The sequence below is a fragment of the Peromyscus californicus genome, unplaced genomic scaffold, assembly GCF_007827085.1.
Source record: "Peromyscus californicus insignis strain IS unplaced genomic scaffold, ASM782708v3 Scaffold_4__1_contigs__length_199733344, whole genome shotgun sequence".
Lineage (NCBI taxonomy): Eukaryota > Metazoa > Chordata > Mammalia > Rodentia > Cricetidae > Peromyscus > Peromyscus californicus.
Genome location: NW_026294562.1, coordinates 183,183,357 through 183,198,211, shown reverse-complemented (window position 1 = coordinate 183,198,211; position 14,855 = coordinate 183,183,357). Strand labels below are relative to the sequence as shown.

The 14,855-nt window shown below is 40.3% G+C and overlaps 1 protein-coding gene across 1 annotated transcript; it reads left to right on the top strand.

Moving 5' to 3' along the window:
• The first annotated feature begins 6,571 nt into the window (after positions 1 to 6,571).
• LOC128125684 (vomeronasal type-1 receptor 4-like) lies at positions 6,572 to 7,528 on the top strand. The gene has a single exon (XM_052763311.1). It carries the CDS (start codon positions 6,611 to 6,613, stop codon positions 7,526 to 7,528), a length of 918 nt encoding a protein of 305 aa, XP_052619271.1. The 5' UTR covers positions 6,572 to 6,610.
• The last annotated feature ends 7,327 nt before the right edge of the window (positions 7,529 to 14,855 follow it).

Below are 14,855 nucleotides of genomic sequence, written 5' to 3'. Positions count from 1 at the left end.
ACTTCCTGCACAGAGCTCTGTAGATATTATCTGAAAGATGATTACTTTGTTGAATTCTGTCTCAGGAAAATAGATAGACTCAGGGGTTTTCCTTGACAGCGGGTTCAGAGCTGTGTTTCTGCAGTGACTAAGTTCAGTGGGAAGCCTTCACCCCTCGGGAGACTCTCCATCTTGCTATGGCTGGGCAGGTGGAATTCTTGTCACTGTGGGATTTTTTTTTATAGAATTCACACATCCCTCTACACTTGACCAACACTTTTGGATCCAACATCAAAAATAGGATTTCTGCTTTTTAGAAGTCTTTAGAGTTTGACCAGAACATATTGATGCTTGCATTTTATCTCATAGAATCTTTATTTCATTGGTTCCTACTGAGCTGAAAACTACATGTATTGGGCTGGATGTGGTGGTCTCAGCCTAAATCAGTTCTAGTACTCAAGAAGCAGAGGCAAGTGGATCTCTCTGACTTGCTCTCCACCAACTGTGCAGTTAATTTGGCTCATGGCCTTAGAGGATTAGAGTGTGTGATGGCAGAGTAAAGGAGCAGCTGAGAACTCACATCTTCATCCACACCAAAATATCAAAGTGATTCACACTTGGAATGGCAGAAATCTTTTGAAACCACAAAGTCTACCTCAAATGACACACCTCCACCAACATGTCGGGACCACCTATACATTCCCTAACAATTCCACTAACTGTGGACCAAGTTTTCAAGTAGATGAGCCTATGGCAGATATTCTTATTCAAACCAAAATGTACATACAATGAATTTTCTTGAATCATGAGGAGACTGGGGAATTCTCAGATGTTGAGATTTCATAGGACCTCTTAGCTAAATAGTCTCAGCCATAGGGGTCAAATGAAAACTATTTAAGAGCTGAATGGATGGATGCTCTAGTGATCCCATCACCAGATTTGAAGGCTTTGACTAAAACACTTCAAAATATCTTCTGTATTTACTTCTCCTCCCTCCCTGCCTAGGATGTGTCAAGGTCATGACTTTACCTCACCTCACATCTCTTTCCATCTCCAGTCAAGGACGTCCTTCCTCCTGACACCTGTGGCAAAATTGAAACTACTGATGTCCTTCTGCAATTTATTCAACATGTCCATCTGGAGGAGTTCCCCAACTCTCTTACCAAATGTTCAGCTTTAAGAAGACAGATATATTCTGCCCCCAGTGACATATCTACTATGGCTCATACACCTTTGTAGAAACATGAAATATACTCTCCAGAGGGAAAGATGAGGATGAGGGGGGGCACATGTTGGTTATGCCATTTTCAGTAGAAAAACACTAAAGAAAAATCAACACTTCATATCCTGGCCAGAAGACAGGAATGTCCTTGGGCTACCTGGAAACACTCTCCTCTCCAGATGTCATGGATGCCAAAAATGGTTGGGATTTCTAACCTAGGATATGTTTCTAAATGACTTCATGTTTACTTCTTCAGTGGGAATATATTAGAGTGACATAGAAGTTAATTAAAGGAAAACTCATTGTATCTAAGCAGTGGAATGTCTGTCCTGACTGGAGATTCAACATTCAGGTCACATGGGTCAATCAGCTTGTCAGGAGATTATGCCCCAAAGAGGAAGGACCACCACTTGGAAGGTGGGCTCACCTTATGGCATGCTACAGAGAGCATCAGAGAAATTATCCCTGTGCTGAAATACTCTACTTTTCCTCCCCAGATTCCCTCCCTGTAGCAAGGCTCTTGCTGAGCACACCATGGTGCTCTGAATTATTCTTTCTCTCTCTGCTCTAAACACGTTTACCCCACTGCCTGGCATTCTTTAGCCTATCACTAAAGCCCCACACCCCACCATGCGGCTGTCTGCCACTGTGTGAGCAATTCCATGCTGGCTTAACTCAAGGTCATGACTCTTTTCGATTGCCCTCCTTTGAGAAACTTTTGAGATTTATAGATTGCCTGTTCTGGTATGTTTTTCTTTTGAACTCTAATAAAATAATCTTTCAGCTTCCATTTGATCACTTCTAAAAAAGGCTATTATTAATGAAATTAAGAAACCCAGGAATGAAATCCCAATTTCCTTTTTCTACTGTGGTGCCAATAAAGAGATCACCTAAAATTCTGGTGATAATGGCATACATACAGTCTCACATCTCTAGCTACCCCAAGGGGAATACAGGAAGAACTGAGGATAGAAAAAATAAACAAAAAATGACAGACAGTCATCATATAAATTCACAATTATATTAGCATGTTTGTCCAGGCCCTTCTGGCTTTCAGAGTCTCCACTCAGAAGAAAGGGGTAATTCTGACACTTCTGCCTTTATATATTACTTGGTCTTTTTTTTTAAACCCAATCCCCAACTTGATCTTTTTACCTTGAAATTTTTAAAATGCTTTCTTTGTTCTGGACATTTAGTGTTTTGATGATCATGTACCAAGGGGACTTCCTTTTTTGGTCTAGTCCATTTGGTGTTCTGTGTGCTCCCTGTACCTTGATATGCATGTCCTTCTTTAGGTTTGGGACATTTTCTTCTATTATTCTATTGAAAATATTTTCTGTGCCTTTGACCTGTGTTTCTTCCCCTTCCTCTACTCCTGTTATTTTTATATCTGGTCTTTTTGTAGTGTCCCAGATTTCCTGGAAATTTCTTCTATCTAAGACAATAAAACCTATAGCCTTATATTGAAGACTAAACAGTCATGGTATATAGGCCAATAACCTGGCCAAGGTATTATGCACCAAAAGGGAAGGAACCCCTCTAGAAAGATGGGCTGATCTTAAGTCATGCTAAAAAAGAGGTTTGTAAAAAATTTCACTTTGATGAAATATTGTACTTTTCCTTCCCATATTCCCACACCCTAGCAAGGCTGTTACAGAGCACAGCCATGTTGCTCTGAATTATCCTTCTTTCTTTCTCTGCTCTAAGCATGATTGACACAATGGTTTTTATTCTTTATTTTTTCTTCAAGCTCCACTCCCTAAATGGGGCTTTCTGCCACCGTGTGACTCATCTCTGTTCTGGCTTACCTCAAGTTCATGGCTCTTTCACAACACTTGTTGGGCCACAGATGGGAAAATACCAGACTCCTGATGATGTATTGATTGTCTTCCTGAAGGATTTCATGCCAGCATGATTTTGCAAGTGTGAAACAGTACTGTAGAATGAACCCCTTTGGAAATACATTCAACAAATCCCTTGATCTACCCTGGAGTGCACCTCTCCACACCTGATGACAACAGAAATTGAAAACTTAGATGCTCCCAAAGGAAAAACATGGGAAACTTTTTCTAACTTCTGACAGCTATTCCTTAGCATGCAACAAAGTCATAAACATTATCATTAATAAGCAGAAGGTAATAATTGTGATTTCCCCTGAGGACCAGTGTTTTTTTTCTGTCATTGGACGTATCCCAAATTCTCCATGCATACACTGTCACTGGCATCACAGATAACAAAGTAATGCATTCTCTGAGGGCTGTGAGTGTAGATGAGCAGTCCTTTTATGAGCACTGGTAATCTGTGTTCATTCAGTCATCTGCACAAAGCTCCACTGAGTTATTGGAGAGGTAAGCATTTCCTTGGATCTGTCTCAGGGAAGATAAGATCTTAAAATGGAGAAGAAGTCAGAGCTGTGTTTCTTCAGTAAAGACTTAGGAGCTGTTTTTCATCTCTGTGATCATCTCTAAAATTGCTGCAGCTTACAGGTGGGATTCTTGTAAAGGTAGATATCTGTTTATTATTTTCTTCTCTGTACTGCAACTCTTCTGAAGTCAACATTAATGGTTAGAATAGTTGCTTTTTTGTCTCTTCTTTACCTAATGATATCAATGATTTCTACATCCCAAGGAAATGTCTGATTCACAGCTTAGCACTTATCTGAAAATGACATTTAATGTGACATCTGTATATAGTATGGCTGATTTTTAGCTGATGGATGGAGACTGACTGTTCCTCTGGAAAACAATGTATGAAGTAATTCACAAACTAAAAAAGAGCTTTCAAAGACATGTTTCAAGGACATGAGTTTCAAAAGAATCTGTCTGTGCAAATGGTTTAACTGTGATGGTGTATCAACATATTTTGAGTGTGGCTAAGGTAAGGTGGTGTTGATTTACCAGCATCTCCAGCATCTCCAGCTTCTGCTTCCTCATAAAAATAGTTAAGATACAGAAAATGATGAATAAATGAAATGCTTTGGTCCCTGGGGATTTTTACATATATATGTGTAAATTGAATTCTTTATATTTTGGAAATCAGCCCACTGTCATATGTGGGATTGGTGAAGATCTTTTTCCATTCTGTAGGCTGCTGTTTTGCTCTATTGACAGTGTCCTTTGTCTTACAGAAGCATTTGTTTCATGAAGTTCTATTTATTAATTGTAGATCTTGGTGTCTGCATTATTGGTGTTATATTAAGGAAGTGATCTCCTGTGCCAATGCGTTCAAGGCTATTCCATACTTTCTTTTCTATCAGGTTCAGTGTAACTTGGTTTATGTTAAGGTCTTTGATCCACTGTCCCTGGGGCATGAGCTAGCTATCTGGAGCCCATTCCCTGTGGTGGGATGCCTTGCTCAGCCTTGATGCAGTGCGGGAGGGCCTTGGTCCTGAATCAACTGAATGTACCAGGCTGTTGGAGAAGTGGATGTGGGTGGCTTGAGGGGCTATCCCTGGAGGGAACAGGAGGAGACATAAAAGGGCGATCTGTGGTTAGTATGTAAAATGAATAAAAATTTTCTTAAATTAAAAAAACAGATCTTTGACTTACCTGAACTTGACTTTTGTGCAGGGTGATAAATATGGATTTATTTTCAATCTTCTACATACTGATGTCCATTTAGATGAGTACAATTTGTTGAAGATGCTTTCTTTTTTCCATTGTATAATTTTGGTTTCTTTGTCAGAAATCAGGTATCTGTAGGTGTGTGGATTTACATATGAGTCTTTGATTTCACTGATTTAACTTTCTGTTTTTATGTCAGCATCATGTGGTTTTTATTACTATATTCTTGTAGTAGAGCTTGAAATCAGGCATGATGATACCTTATGAAGTTCTTTTATGTACACTATTGTTCTAGCTTTCCTGATTTTCCATATGTAGTTCAGTATTGTTTGTTTGAGATCTGTGAGGACTTGTGTAGGAATTTTAATGGAGATTCCATTGACTCTGCAGATAGCTTTTGGTAGGATGGCCCTTTTTACTATGTTAATCTTACCAATTCATGAGCATGTGAGATCTTTCTATCTTCTGATATCTTCTCCAATTTCTTTCCTCAAAAACTTGAAGTTCTTGTCATATAGGTCTTTCACTTGCTTGGTTAGAGTTACACCAAGTGTTTTATTATTTGTGATACTTTGAAGGGTGTTGTTTCCTTGATTTCTTTCTTAGCATGTTTATCATTTTTATATAGGAGGGCTTCTGTTTTTTTTTTAAGTTTATCTTGTATCCAGTCATTTCACTAAAGGTTTTTATCTGCTGTTCTGTGATAGAACTTTTAGGGATGCTTCTGTATATAAGGATATATATGTGTAAATTGAGGTTCATATTTGTGATCACAAAACTAGTTACTTTTTTTGAAATATTTTGTATTCTATCACTTTTATGATCCGTATAAAATATTATGAAAATCTGATTGGTCCTTTTTTTGCTACTTACTTTACTTACATGATTTTATAAATTATAAATGTGTGTTCTTGTCCTTTTTTTAGATATAGGAATTTTACTTTATGTATGTAGTATTTTAAGTGCCTGTATTGTATGTCTGGTACCACATTTGTGCAGTGCCACAAAAGCCATGAGAGGGTATTCAATTTGAGGAACTGATGTTACAGATGGATGTCAACCACCATGTGGGTGCTGGATTTGAACATGAGTCTTGCACATATCCATCTCTCCAACCTCCAATTTGTAATTCTTAACTTATTTGGTCCACAGGGAAATATGAGGAAGCAGAAGCTGGAGATGCTGGAGATGCTGGTGAGTCAACACCACCTTCCCTTAGCCACACTCAAAATATGTTGATACACCATCACAGTTAAACCATTTGCACAGACAGATTTTTTTTGAAACTCATGTCTTTGAACCATGTCTTTGAAAGCTCTTGTTCAGTCTGCAACTTACTTAATACACTGTTTTCCAGAGGAACAGTCAGTCTCCATCCATCAGCTAAAAATCAGCCATCCTATCTATAGATGTCACATTAAATTTTATTTTCAGATAAGTGCTAAGCTGTGAAACAGACATTTCTTTGGGTTGAAGAAATCATTGTGTTAAGAGGAAAGTTGCTGCATTGAAAGGATGCAAAAATGTGTTCCTATGTTCAATGTTCATATAGTCATATGTACTACTGTGTTATCATGAGGGTCATGTTGACCATGAAAGATACAGCTGTATCACTAATACACTTGCATCATGAGCTGAGGGAAAGTACATGAAGTACAAAATAATAGTCTGAGTTGTCTATGCAGTGTTCTCCAGGACAAACTCCTGTACTGTGGTACAGTAGTGTCTCCCTTCATAGAAGAAGTAAAGACTCAAATCATTCATTATGCTCAGACAATTTAGAAGTGTCTTGAAGAGAGCAGTGTTCTTCCTGGTCATCACTCCAGTCTGCACAGAAGTCCTCTCCATGACTTCTCAGAGTAAAGCTCTAAAAACCACTGAGGAATTGGCTCTCCAGATGCTCCTGCTTTTACTGGTTGGGATTGGAACTGTGGCCAACATTTTTCTGTTTTTCCACAATTTCTCTCCCATCTTTACTGGCTCTCGACTGAGGCCCACACAGGTCATTGTCACCAACTTGGCTGTGACCAATGTGTTCCTTCTCCTCGTCACTGCATTTCCAACCAACATGATGGTTTTTGTTCCAAGGAAACCTGCAACTAACCTGAAATGCAAAATTGTGTTCTTTATTCGCCTGGTGGCTAGAAGCACAAACATGTGCTCCACCTGTGCCCTGAGCATCCATCAGTTTGTCACTCTTGTTCCTGGTCACTGGGGTAGGCTGATGCTCCGAGGAAGAACCCCTGATGCCCTGAGTTATTCTTGTTACAGTTGTTGGTTGTTCAGTTTCTTAAATAATGTCTACATTCCAATCAAAGTCAGTGGTCCACAGAGCACAGGCAATGACACTAACAATCAAAGCATGTTTCTCTGTTCCACATCTGGATTCACTGTAGGCATCGTCTTCTTGCATTTTGCCCATGATGCCACATTCATCAGCATCATGGCCTGGACCAGTGTCTCCATGGTGATTCTCCTCTATAGGCATCACCAGCGAACACAGCATATCATCACTTCCAATCAGAGCCACAGAGGCCATGCTGAGACCAGAGCAGCTCAAACTGTCCTGATGGTGGTGGTCATATTTGTTGCCCTGTACCTCCTAAATTTTATTTGTATCATTTTTCACACGTTTTTAACAGACTGGGGTCTCTTGTTGAGGAATGTAGGTGAAGCTTTGACTGCAGGCTTCCCCACGATTTCTCCCTTCCTGTTGATCTTTAGGGATCCTAAGGATCCTTGTTCTGTGCTCTTCAACTGCTGAAAACCACAGTCTAAAGGCCAAACATAGAAAACAGCTTTAACAATAGCCATAAACACTCTATAGTAAATAATGGTTTGAAAAGTCTGTCTTTACAAAAGGGATATTGTGACTCACTACAGGCATCCCAGCACTGGGAAAGTTAATCCAGGAGAAATGCAGTGTAATTAATGGTATATCCCAGAGCTATGGAGTGAGATACTGGACAACCTCTGATCCAGAGCCGCAGTCTCATAACTCTCTAACCACCTCCCCTTAAAGAAAGTGGAACAAAGAATGAAAGAGAGAAAGAAAGGAAGGAAGGAAGGAAGGAAGGAAGGAAGGAAGGAAGAAAAGAAAGAGGGAAGAGTCAGTTATGACATAACTTTACACTTATCTTATGTAGTAAATGTGTTAATCTTGATGTATTAGAGGATCCCATGTGCCTCAATGGATCCATGTGCTTGATAATCTTTCCTTTACCAGTGGGACTGTGCACACATATCTAGCTTGTCATGTGAAGAGTTTATACAAATGTTATCTCATGTATAACCAAAGCTAATAACCTTATGTATTGGCATATTGTTATCAATGGACAGATGTAAATTTTAAAGTTGAAAACAGAGATTTGTGCATATCCTGGACACATATAAGGTACCTGAACAATAAATATGTGTCCTCCTACTCTTTGTGTCTTTGTTTGCCAGGTATTTATCTGAAATGCCGCCATGTTGTATAGGGAGAGTATTGTGCATTGAAAGGTTGCTTCTCACACATCCAGGTAAACCTTCTTTAATTTTCCCTAAGGAAATGTTCCTGTGGGGATAAATATCAATAAAGACATGGAAACTTCGATTCTGGGATTTATGACATGAGTTTTTACACTTCATCACTGAAAGTCAAAATGAAGAGCCTAGTTTCCTATGAAGTCTTATAGGACTTCATCTTCCTCTGATTATTCTCTCTGATAGTGTATTCTATGGTCTGATTTCAGCATGCTTTACCCTTCTTAATGTTACAGTTTTGAATTCTTGGTGAGTCTTTTGGGAATTGAGGGTGACCCACAGAATAACCATTTTCTAGTTAGACCAACTTTCATCTGGTTAGATCAATATCTTCATTGTATATTTAAGAATGATGTAATAGAGCATTGAGGCAGGGAAAGGGATTTTGACCTGCCTCTACCGAATGGACCTAGCTCTGCTGACTCCCCATGGGAGGCCTCACATTTTCATAAGAGGGAATGGGGGATGGGTGAGTGAGGGAAAGCTGTAGGGCTAAGAGGAGTGATGAGGGGGATCTGTGATTGGTATGTAAAATGAATAAAACTTATTTAAAAAAGAGAAAAAAAGAAAAAATACAGCCAGAATGTCAAACCTGAAAAAAATGCAACTAATTAAAAAAAAGAATGATGTGATAAATCTATCTCACCTCTAATATACTATATGCTGCTATAGGATTCTCTCAGCAGCAGCAACCATGAACAGACAAGGAAGAGTACATCTCCACCCTAAAATCTAAACCCTGGAGATAATATGCACTGTATGGTGTCCATTCATCTGTTGGCTACATAAGGATTATGTATAGGTCTCTCTCTCTCTCTCTCTCTCTCTCTCTCTCTCTCTCTCTCTCTCTCTCTCTGTAATCTTCTCTTGATAAAGCATAAGAAATCTTTGTGATTCTCATATGATTTGTGTCCAGCCTGTCATCCTGGAATCAACTCATGTCTTCTGTGCAGCATCCACCATGAATTCCTATGCCTATGTGAGAATATTTCCTGGACTATACAAGGCAGAAAATATTGCTGTCTGACATTGTTGTATTGATGTCTGCTGGGAAACATCTAAAGTTTGCAATTCTATATTATTCATTCTAGGAATATTAATTTATTTCAGTATGCTATGTATGCTGTTTTGGATTAAACATTCTTTTTTAATTAACTTGCTAATTATCATGTTTCATCATGTGAAGGAAGTATATGAAATGAAAAGGAAATAGGACATAGGAAAAAGATAATGATGGAAAGGTGTAAGAAAGGGAATATTTTAGCAAAGAAGGATTTATGTATAAAGATTAAGATGGCAGATTGTTACCCAGTGTCAGTTAGAAAGCTGGAAATCCTTACCAAGACTAAGTACAGCATGGATTGAATGTGAAAGATGAGATGTCCATACAGCACCTGTGATCTTGACTTTCTAAGCTTAAAATTCAACACACTGAAGTCATTGGAGTTCTCTGAAAGTAATGATCCGCCATTGGTTATTTTTTCAAGTTCTGCTTTAAAGGAACAAAATGGACATTCAGTCAGTGTGTATTAAAAAGTGTTAGCTTCTGCCTCAGCTCTATATAAATATTATGTAGGAGAGAACAATATCAGACTTTCCTGGAGATATGGCTGAGCAGTTAAGAGAGTTGTTTTTCTTACAGAAGACCAAGGTTCAGTTCAGAGGATCTTTGTGATGGCTCACTGACATCTGTGTTTCCAGTTCCAGAGATTCTATGTTCTCTTTTGGCCCCTCAGGGTACTAGTCATGCATGTGGTGCACAGTCATACACTAATGCAAACATTTATAAATGTAAAATAACAATAATTTAACAAATACCAGACTGACACAAGTACCCTCCCGGGTTCTCAATAAGGATACTGGCAAGCCTATCCTGCTATGGACAGTGGGATTAAGAGGGGTGATCCAATGGAAAAAAGAAAGCATCTTCAACAAATGGTGCTGGGAAAACTGGATATCAACATGTAGAAGGTTGCAAATAGATCCATATCTATCACCGTGCACAAAACTTAAGTCCAAGTGGATCAAGGACCTCAACATAAATCCAGCTACTCTGAACCTGCTAGAAGAGAAAGTAGGAAGTAGTCTTGAATGCATTGGCATAGGAGACCACTTCCTAAATAGAACACCAGTAGCACAGACTCTGAGAGAAACAATCAATCAATGGGACCTCTTGAAACTGAGAAGCTTTTGTAGAGCAAAGGATACGGTCAACAAGGCAAAGCGACAGCCTACAGAATGGGAAAAGATCTTCACCAACCCCACATCTGACAGAGGACTGATATCCAGAATATATAAGGAACTCAAGAAATTAGACATCAAAATGCCCAACAGTCCAATTAAGAAATGGGCTATAGAACTAAACAGAGAATTCTCAACAGAGGAAACTCAAATGGCCGAAAGACATTTAAGCAATTACTTAACATCCCTAATCATCAGGGAAATGCAAATCAAAACAACTCTGAGATACCACCTTACACCTGTCAGAATGGATAAGATCAAAAACACTGAAGACACCTTATGCTGGAGAGGATGTGCAGCTAGGGGAACTCTCCTCCACTGCTGGTGGGAATGCAAGCTTGTACAACCACTTTGGAAATCAATATGGCACTTTCTTAGAAAATTGGGAATCCATCTCCCCCAAGATCCAGCTATACCACTCTTGGGCATATACCCAAGGAATGCTCAACCACACCATAAGAGCACTTGTTCAGCTATGTTCATATCAGCATTGTTTGTAATAGCCAGAACATGGAAACTACCTAGATGCCCTTCAACTGAAGAATGGATAAACAAAATGTGGTACATATACACAATGGAATACTACTCAGCAGAGAAAAACAATGACATCATGAGGTTTGCAGATAAATGGATGGATCTAGAAAAAATCATCCTGAGTGAGGTAACCCAGACTCAGAAAGACAAACATGGTATGTACTCACTCATAGCAGGATACTAGATGTGGAACAAGGATGACTTGTCTGCTACTCACATCACCAGGGAGGCTACCTGGAAAACAGGACCCCAAGAAAGACACGGGGCTCGCCCAATGACAGAGAAATGGAATGAGATCTACATGAACAGCCTGGACATGAGTGGGGGTAATGAAGGGCGAGGGTTGAGGGAAAGAGAGCTTGGGGGATCGGGAGATCCCAGCTGGATCAACAACAGAGAGGGAGAACAAGGAATAGGAGACCATGGTAAATAAAGACCACATGAGAATAGGAAGAAGCAAAGTCCTAGAGAGGCCCACAGAAATCCACAAAGATACCCACACAACAGACTGCTGGCAGTGGTCGAGAGACAGCAAACTGACCTACTCTGGTGATGGGATGGCCAAACACCCTAATTGTCGTGCTAGAAACCTCATCCAAGTACTGAGGGATGTGGATGCAGAGATCCATGGCTAGGCCCTGGGTGGATCTCTGGGAGTCCAATTATCGAGAATGAGGAGGGTTTATATGAGCGAGAATTGTTGAGACCAAGGTTGGATAAAGCACAGGGACAAATAGCCAAATGAATGGAAACACATGAACTATGAACCAATGGCTGAGGGGTCACCAACTGGATCAGGCCTTCACCTGAATGGGTGAGACAGTTGATTGGCTTGATCTGTTTGGGAGGTATCCAGGCAGTGGGACCAGATCTTGTGCTCATTGCATGAGTTGGCTGTTTGAAACCTGGGGCCTATGCAGGATTGCTTGGCTCGGCCTGGGAGGAGGGGACTAGACCTACCTGGACTGAGTCTACCAGGTTGATCTCAGTCTGTGGGGAAGGCTTTGCCCTGGAGGAGATGGGAATGGGGGGGGGGCTGGGAGGAAGTTGAGGGGGACGGGAGGGGGGAGAACAAGGGAATCCGTGGCTGATATGTAGAACTGAATTGTATTGCAAAATTAAAAAAAAAAAAACTAATAAATATTTTCTGTAAAACTAAAAAAAAAAAAAAAGAGTTTAAGTGTCAGTTCCAATGAAAAATTGAAAGGATACAGAACTAGGTGCTTCGTGGTTTGCCTTATTTACCCTAATAGCTGTGCAAAGTTTTTACGGTAGTTGGATGACAAAAAGCTACCTTTAAGAGCAAACAAGCCCCTTTAAAATCCTTAAGAAAGCAAGAGAGAGCAGTTTATACACTGAACGTTATCTAAGATATGAAGAAACTTATGTGAAATTAAAAATTATTTACCTCTTGAAAAAAAAAGAGGGGTGATCCTCCAAGGTCAGCTAACTCCTGACGGAACATGGAGAATCTCATAAAATATCCTGTAGCCTTGTTAAGTCACCCGTCCCCTAATTTAGGGAGACCATGGAGACCCCACTAGGTCGACTCTAACCAGTGTCCAGTCAACAGGGATGACATGCAAGATTAGAGGAGACTTTCTCTCCATGATCTAAAGCAAAGCCACGATCCAGCAAGGCCTTTGACACATTCTCACCTAGATGGGTCAGCTTGTAGAAGAAAGGCTAAAAGAAATAGAGGTTCCTGTAAGACCAATTGATCCCTGAGGAAAATATCTTCAAGTAGCCTTGATTTTCAAGAAGTAAAGGGTTAACTTCAGCCCTGGTATAGCTTCAATACCCAAAAAGAAACTGTAACAAAAGACTAAAGTATTTTTCTTTTAAACTCAAATGATTTTCTTTTGTACAACCTCTCATGATCTTGAATGGCAGAGTATGCAAAATTATGCTAATCCCTGAGACATGCTATAGACATCCCATTCTGTTTTGGGACCTTCACAAATATAGTTTGCTACTGAAATGTTACACACACACACACACACACACACACACACACACACACACACACACACATATATATAATCAAACTCAAAATCTGAGATCTGTTATCCAATGGTCCCCAGTTTATTCCCTGGAGGTTCTAGAAGACAGTGCATGCCAAGTGCATCTTGGATCCTTTGGTAATGGTTTCCTAGAGCCTAATTTTTCCTCCTTTGTCATCAAGCACTCTCTCTGCCTGCACAGCACCTTTGTGGACTCTCACTATCTTACTTTCATACTGTTGTGGTTTGTATAAGGTGTGCCATATCAATCTCCACCATTTTAATACTAACTCTCCAGGTGGTTGCGGTTTGGAAAGGATTAAGATGTGTGTCCTTTTAGTGGAAGCCCATGAACTGTGGATTGGTGGCTGTGGAACCCCCATGGAACTGGACTAGGCCCTCCTGATATGGAAGATGGTTGTTTGGCTTGAACTGTTTGGGGGGCACCCAGGCAGGGGGATTGGGTTCTGTCCCTGGTCTATGGGCAGGCTTCTGGAATCTGGTGCCTGTGGTGTGACACCTTGCACAGCCTTGGTGCAGTGGGAAAGGGCTTGGACCTGCCTAGGCTCAGTGTGCTGGGCTTTGCTGACTCCCCATGGGAGACTTCGATTAGGGGGGTGTGGGGATGTGGGGTGGCTTGGGAAAGAGGGCTGGAGGTGGGAGGTGGGAGAAGGGGGGTCTTTGGATAGCATGTGGAGTGAGTAGAAAATTTCTTAATAAAGAAAAATGAAAAAAAAGAACCATCAAATAAAAGGATGTGTGTCCTTTATGGTGGAGGTTTATCACCGGGGCCAAGACTTAAGTATTAAGTTTCTGCTGTGGATGATTGATTGATAAATAAAATGCTGATTGGCCAGTAGCCAGGCAGGAAGTATAGGTGGGACAAAGAGCAGGAGAAGTCTGGGAAGTGGAAAGCTGAGGAGATGCCAGCCTGCTGTCCAGGGAGCAGCATGTAAGGCAGCAGGTAAAGCCACAGAACATGTGGTGACATATAGATTAACAGAAATGGGCTAAGTTTAAGTGTAAAAGCTAGAAAGTGGTAGGTCTGAGGTAATGGCTGAGCAGTTTAATTAATATGAGCTTCAGAGTGATTATTTTATAAGTGGTTGTGGAGTCCGTGGGGTTGGGTAGGACTGGAGAAAACTCCAGTTACAAGTTTCTTTAAACTTTTAATGCCTCTCACCATCCCAAGTTCACATTCTTCCCACTTCTTGAATATCAAGATGTGAACTCTCAGCTTTCCCTGCCATCATTCCTCTGTTCTACCATCATGGTCTCAAACACTCTGAATTCATTAGCCCAGTTAGCCACTTCCTTTAATTGGGATCCTTGGTCATGGTGTCTTGTCACAGCACTGAGACCCTTAAACACAGGCTTTTGAAATTTTATATGACATGGATTATTGTATGTATACATGTACACATGTGCCATGGTATAGGTGTGAATTTCAGAGGACAACTTGAGTGGTCAATTTCTCCTCATACAATGTAAATCTGAGAATATAACTTAGGCTGTCAGTTTTCAGACCACCTTTTAAAGAAATTTCCCCTATGGATTTCCACTGATATGAATTGTGATAGCTGAGGAAATTCCACTTGGCTAGGGAGAGCACAGACTTCGACCTCATGGTAAAGGTCACAGATTGGTTGGTACTATGAACAGTAATTCACATGGCCTCTGATCTTGGTAAAATAGACAGTAAATACTAGAGTGGAGGTTCATGTGTCTGTCATGTGACAACCCATAGATACCCTGACAGATTGCAGCAGGACTTTGGAGGGGAGTGAT

Bases quoted from the DNA above. Each gene is read 5' to 3' on its own strand.
- LOC128125684 (XM_052763311.1), top strand. From the start codon at position 6,611: ATGACTTCTCAGAGTAAAGCTCTAAAAACCACTGAGGAATTGGCTCTC.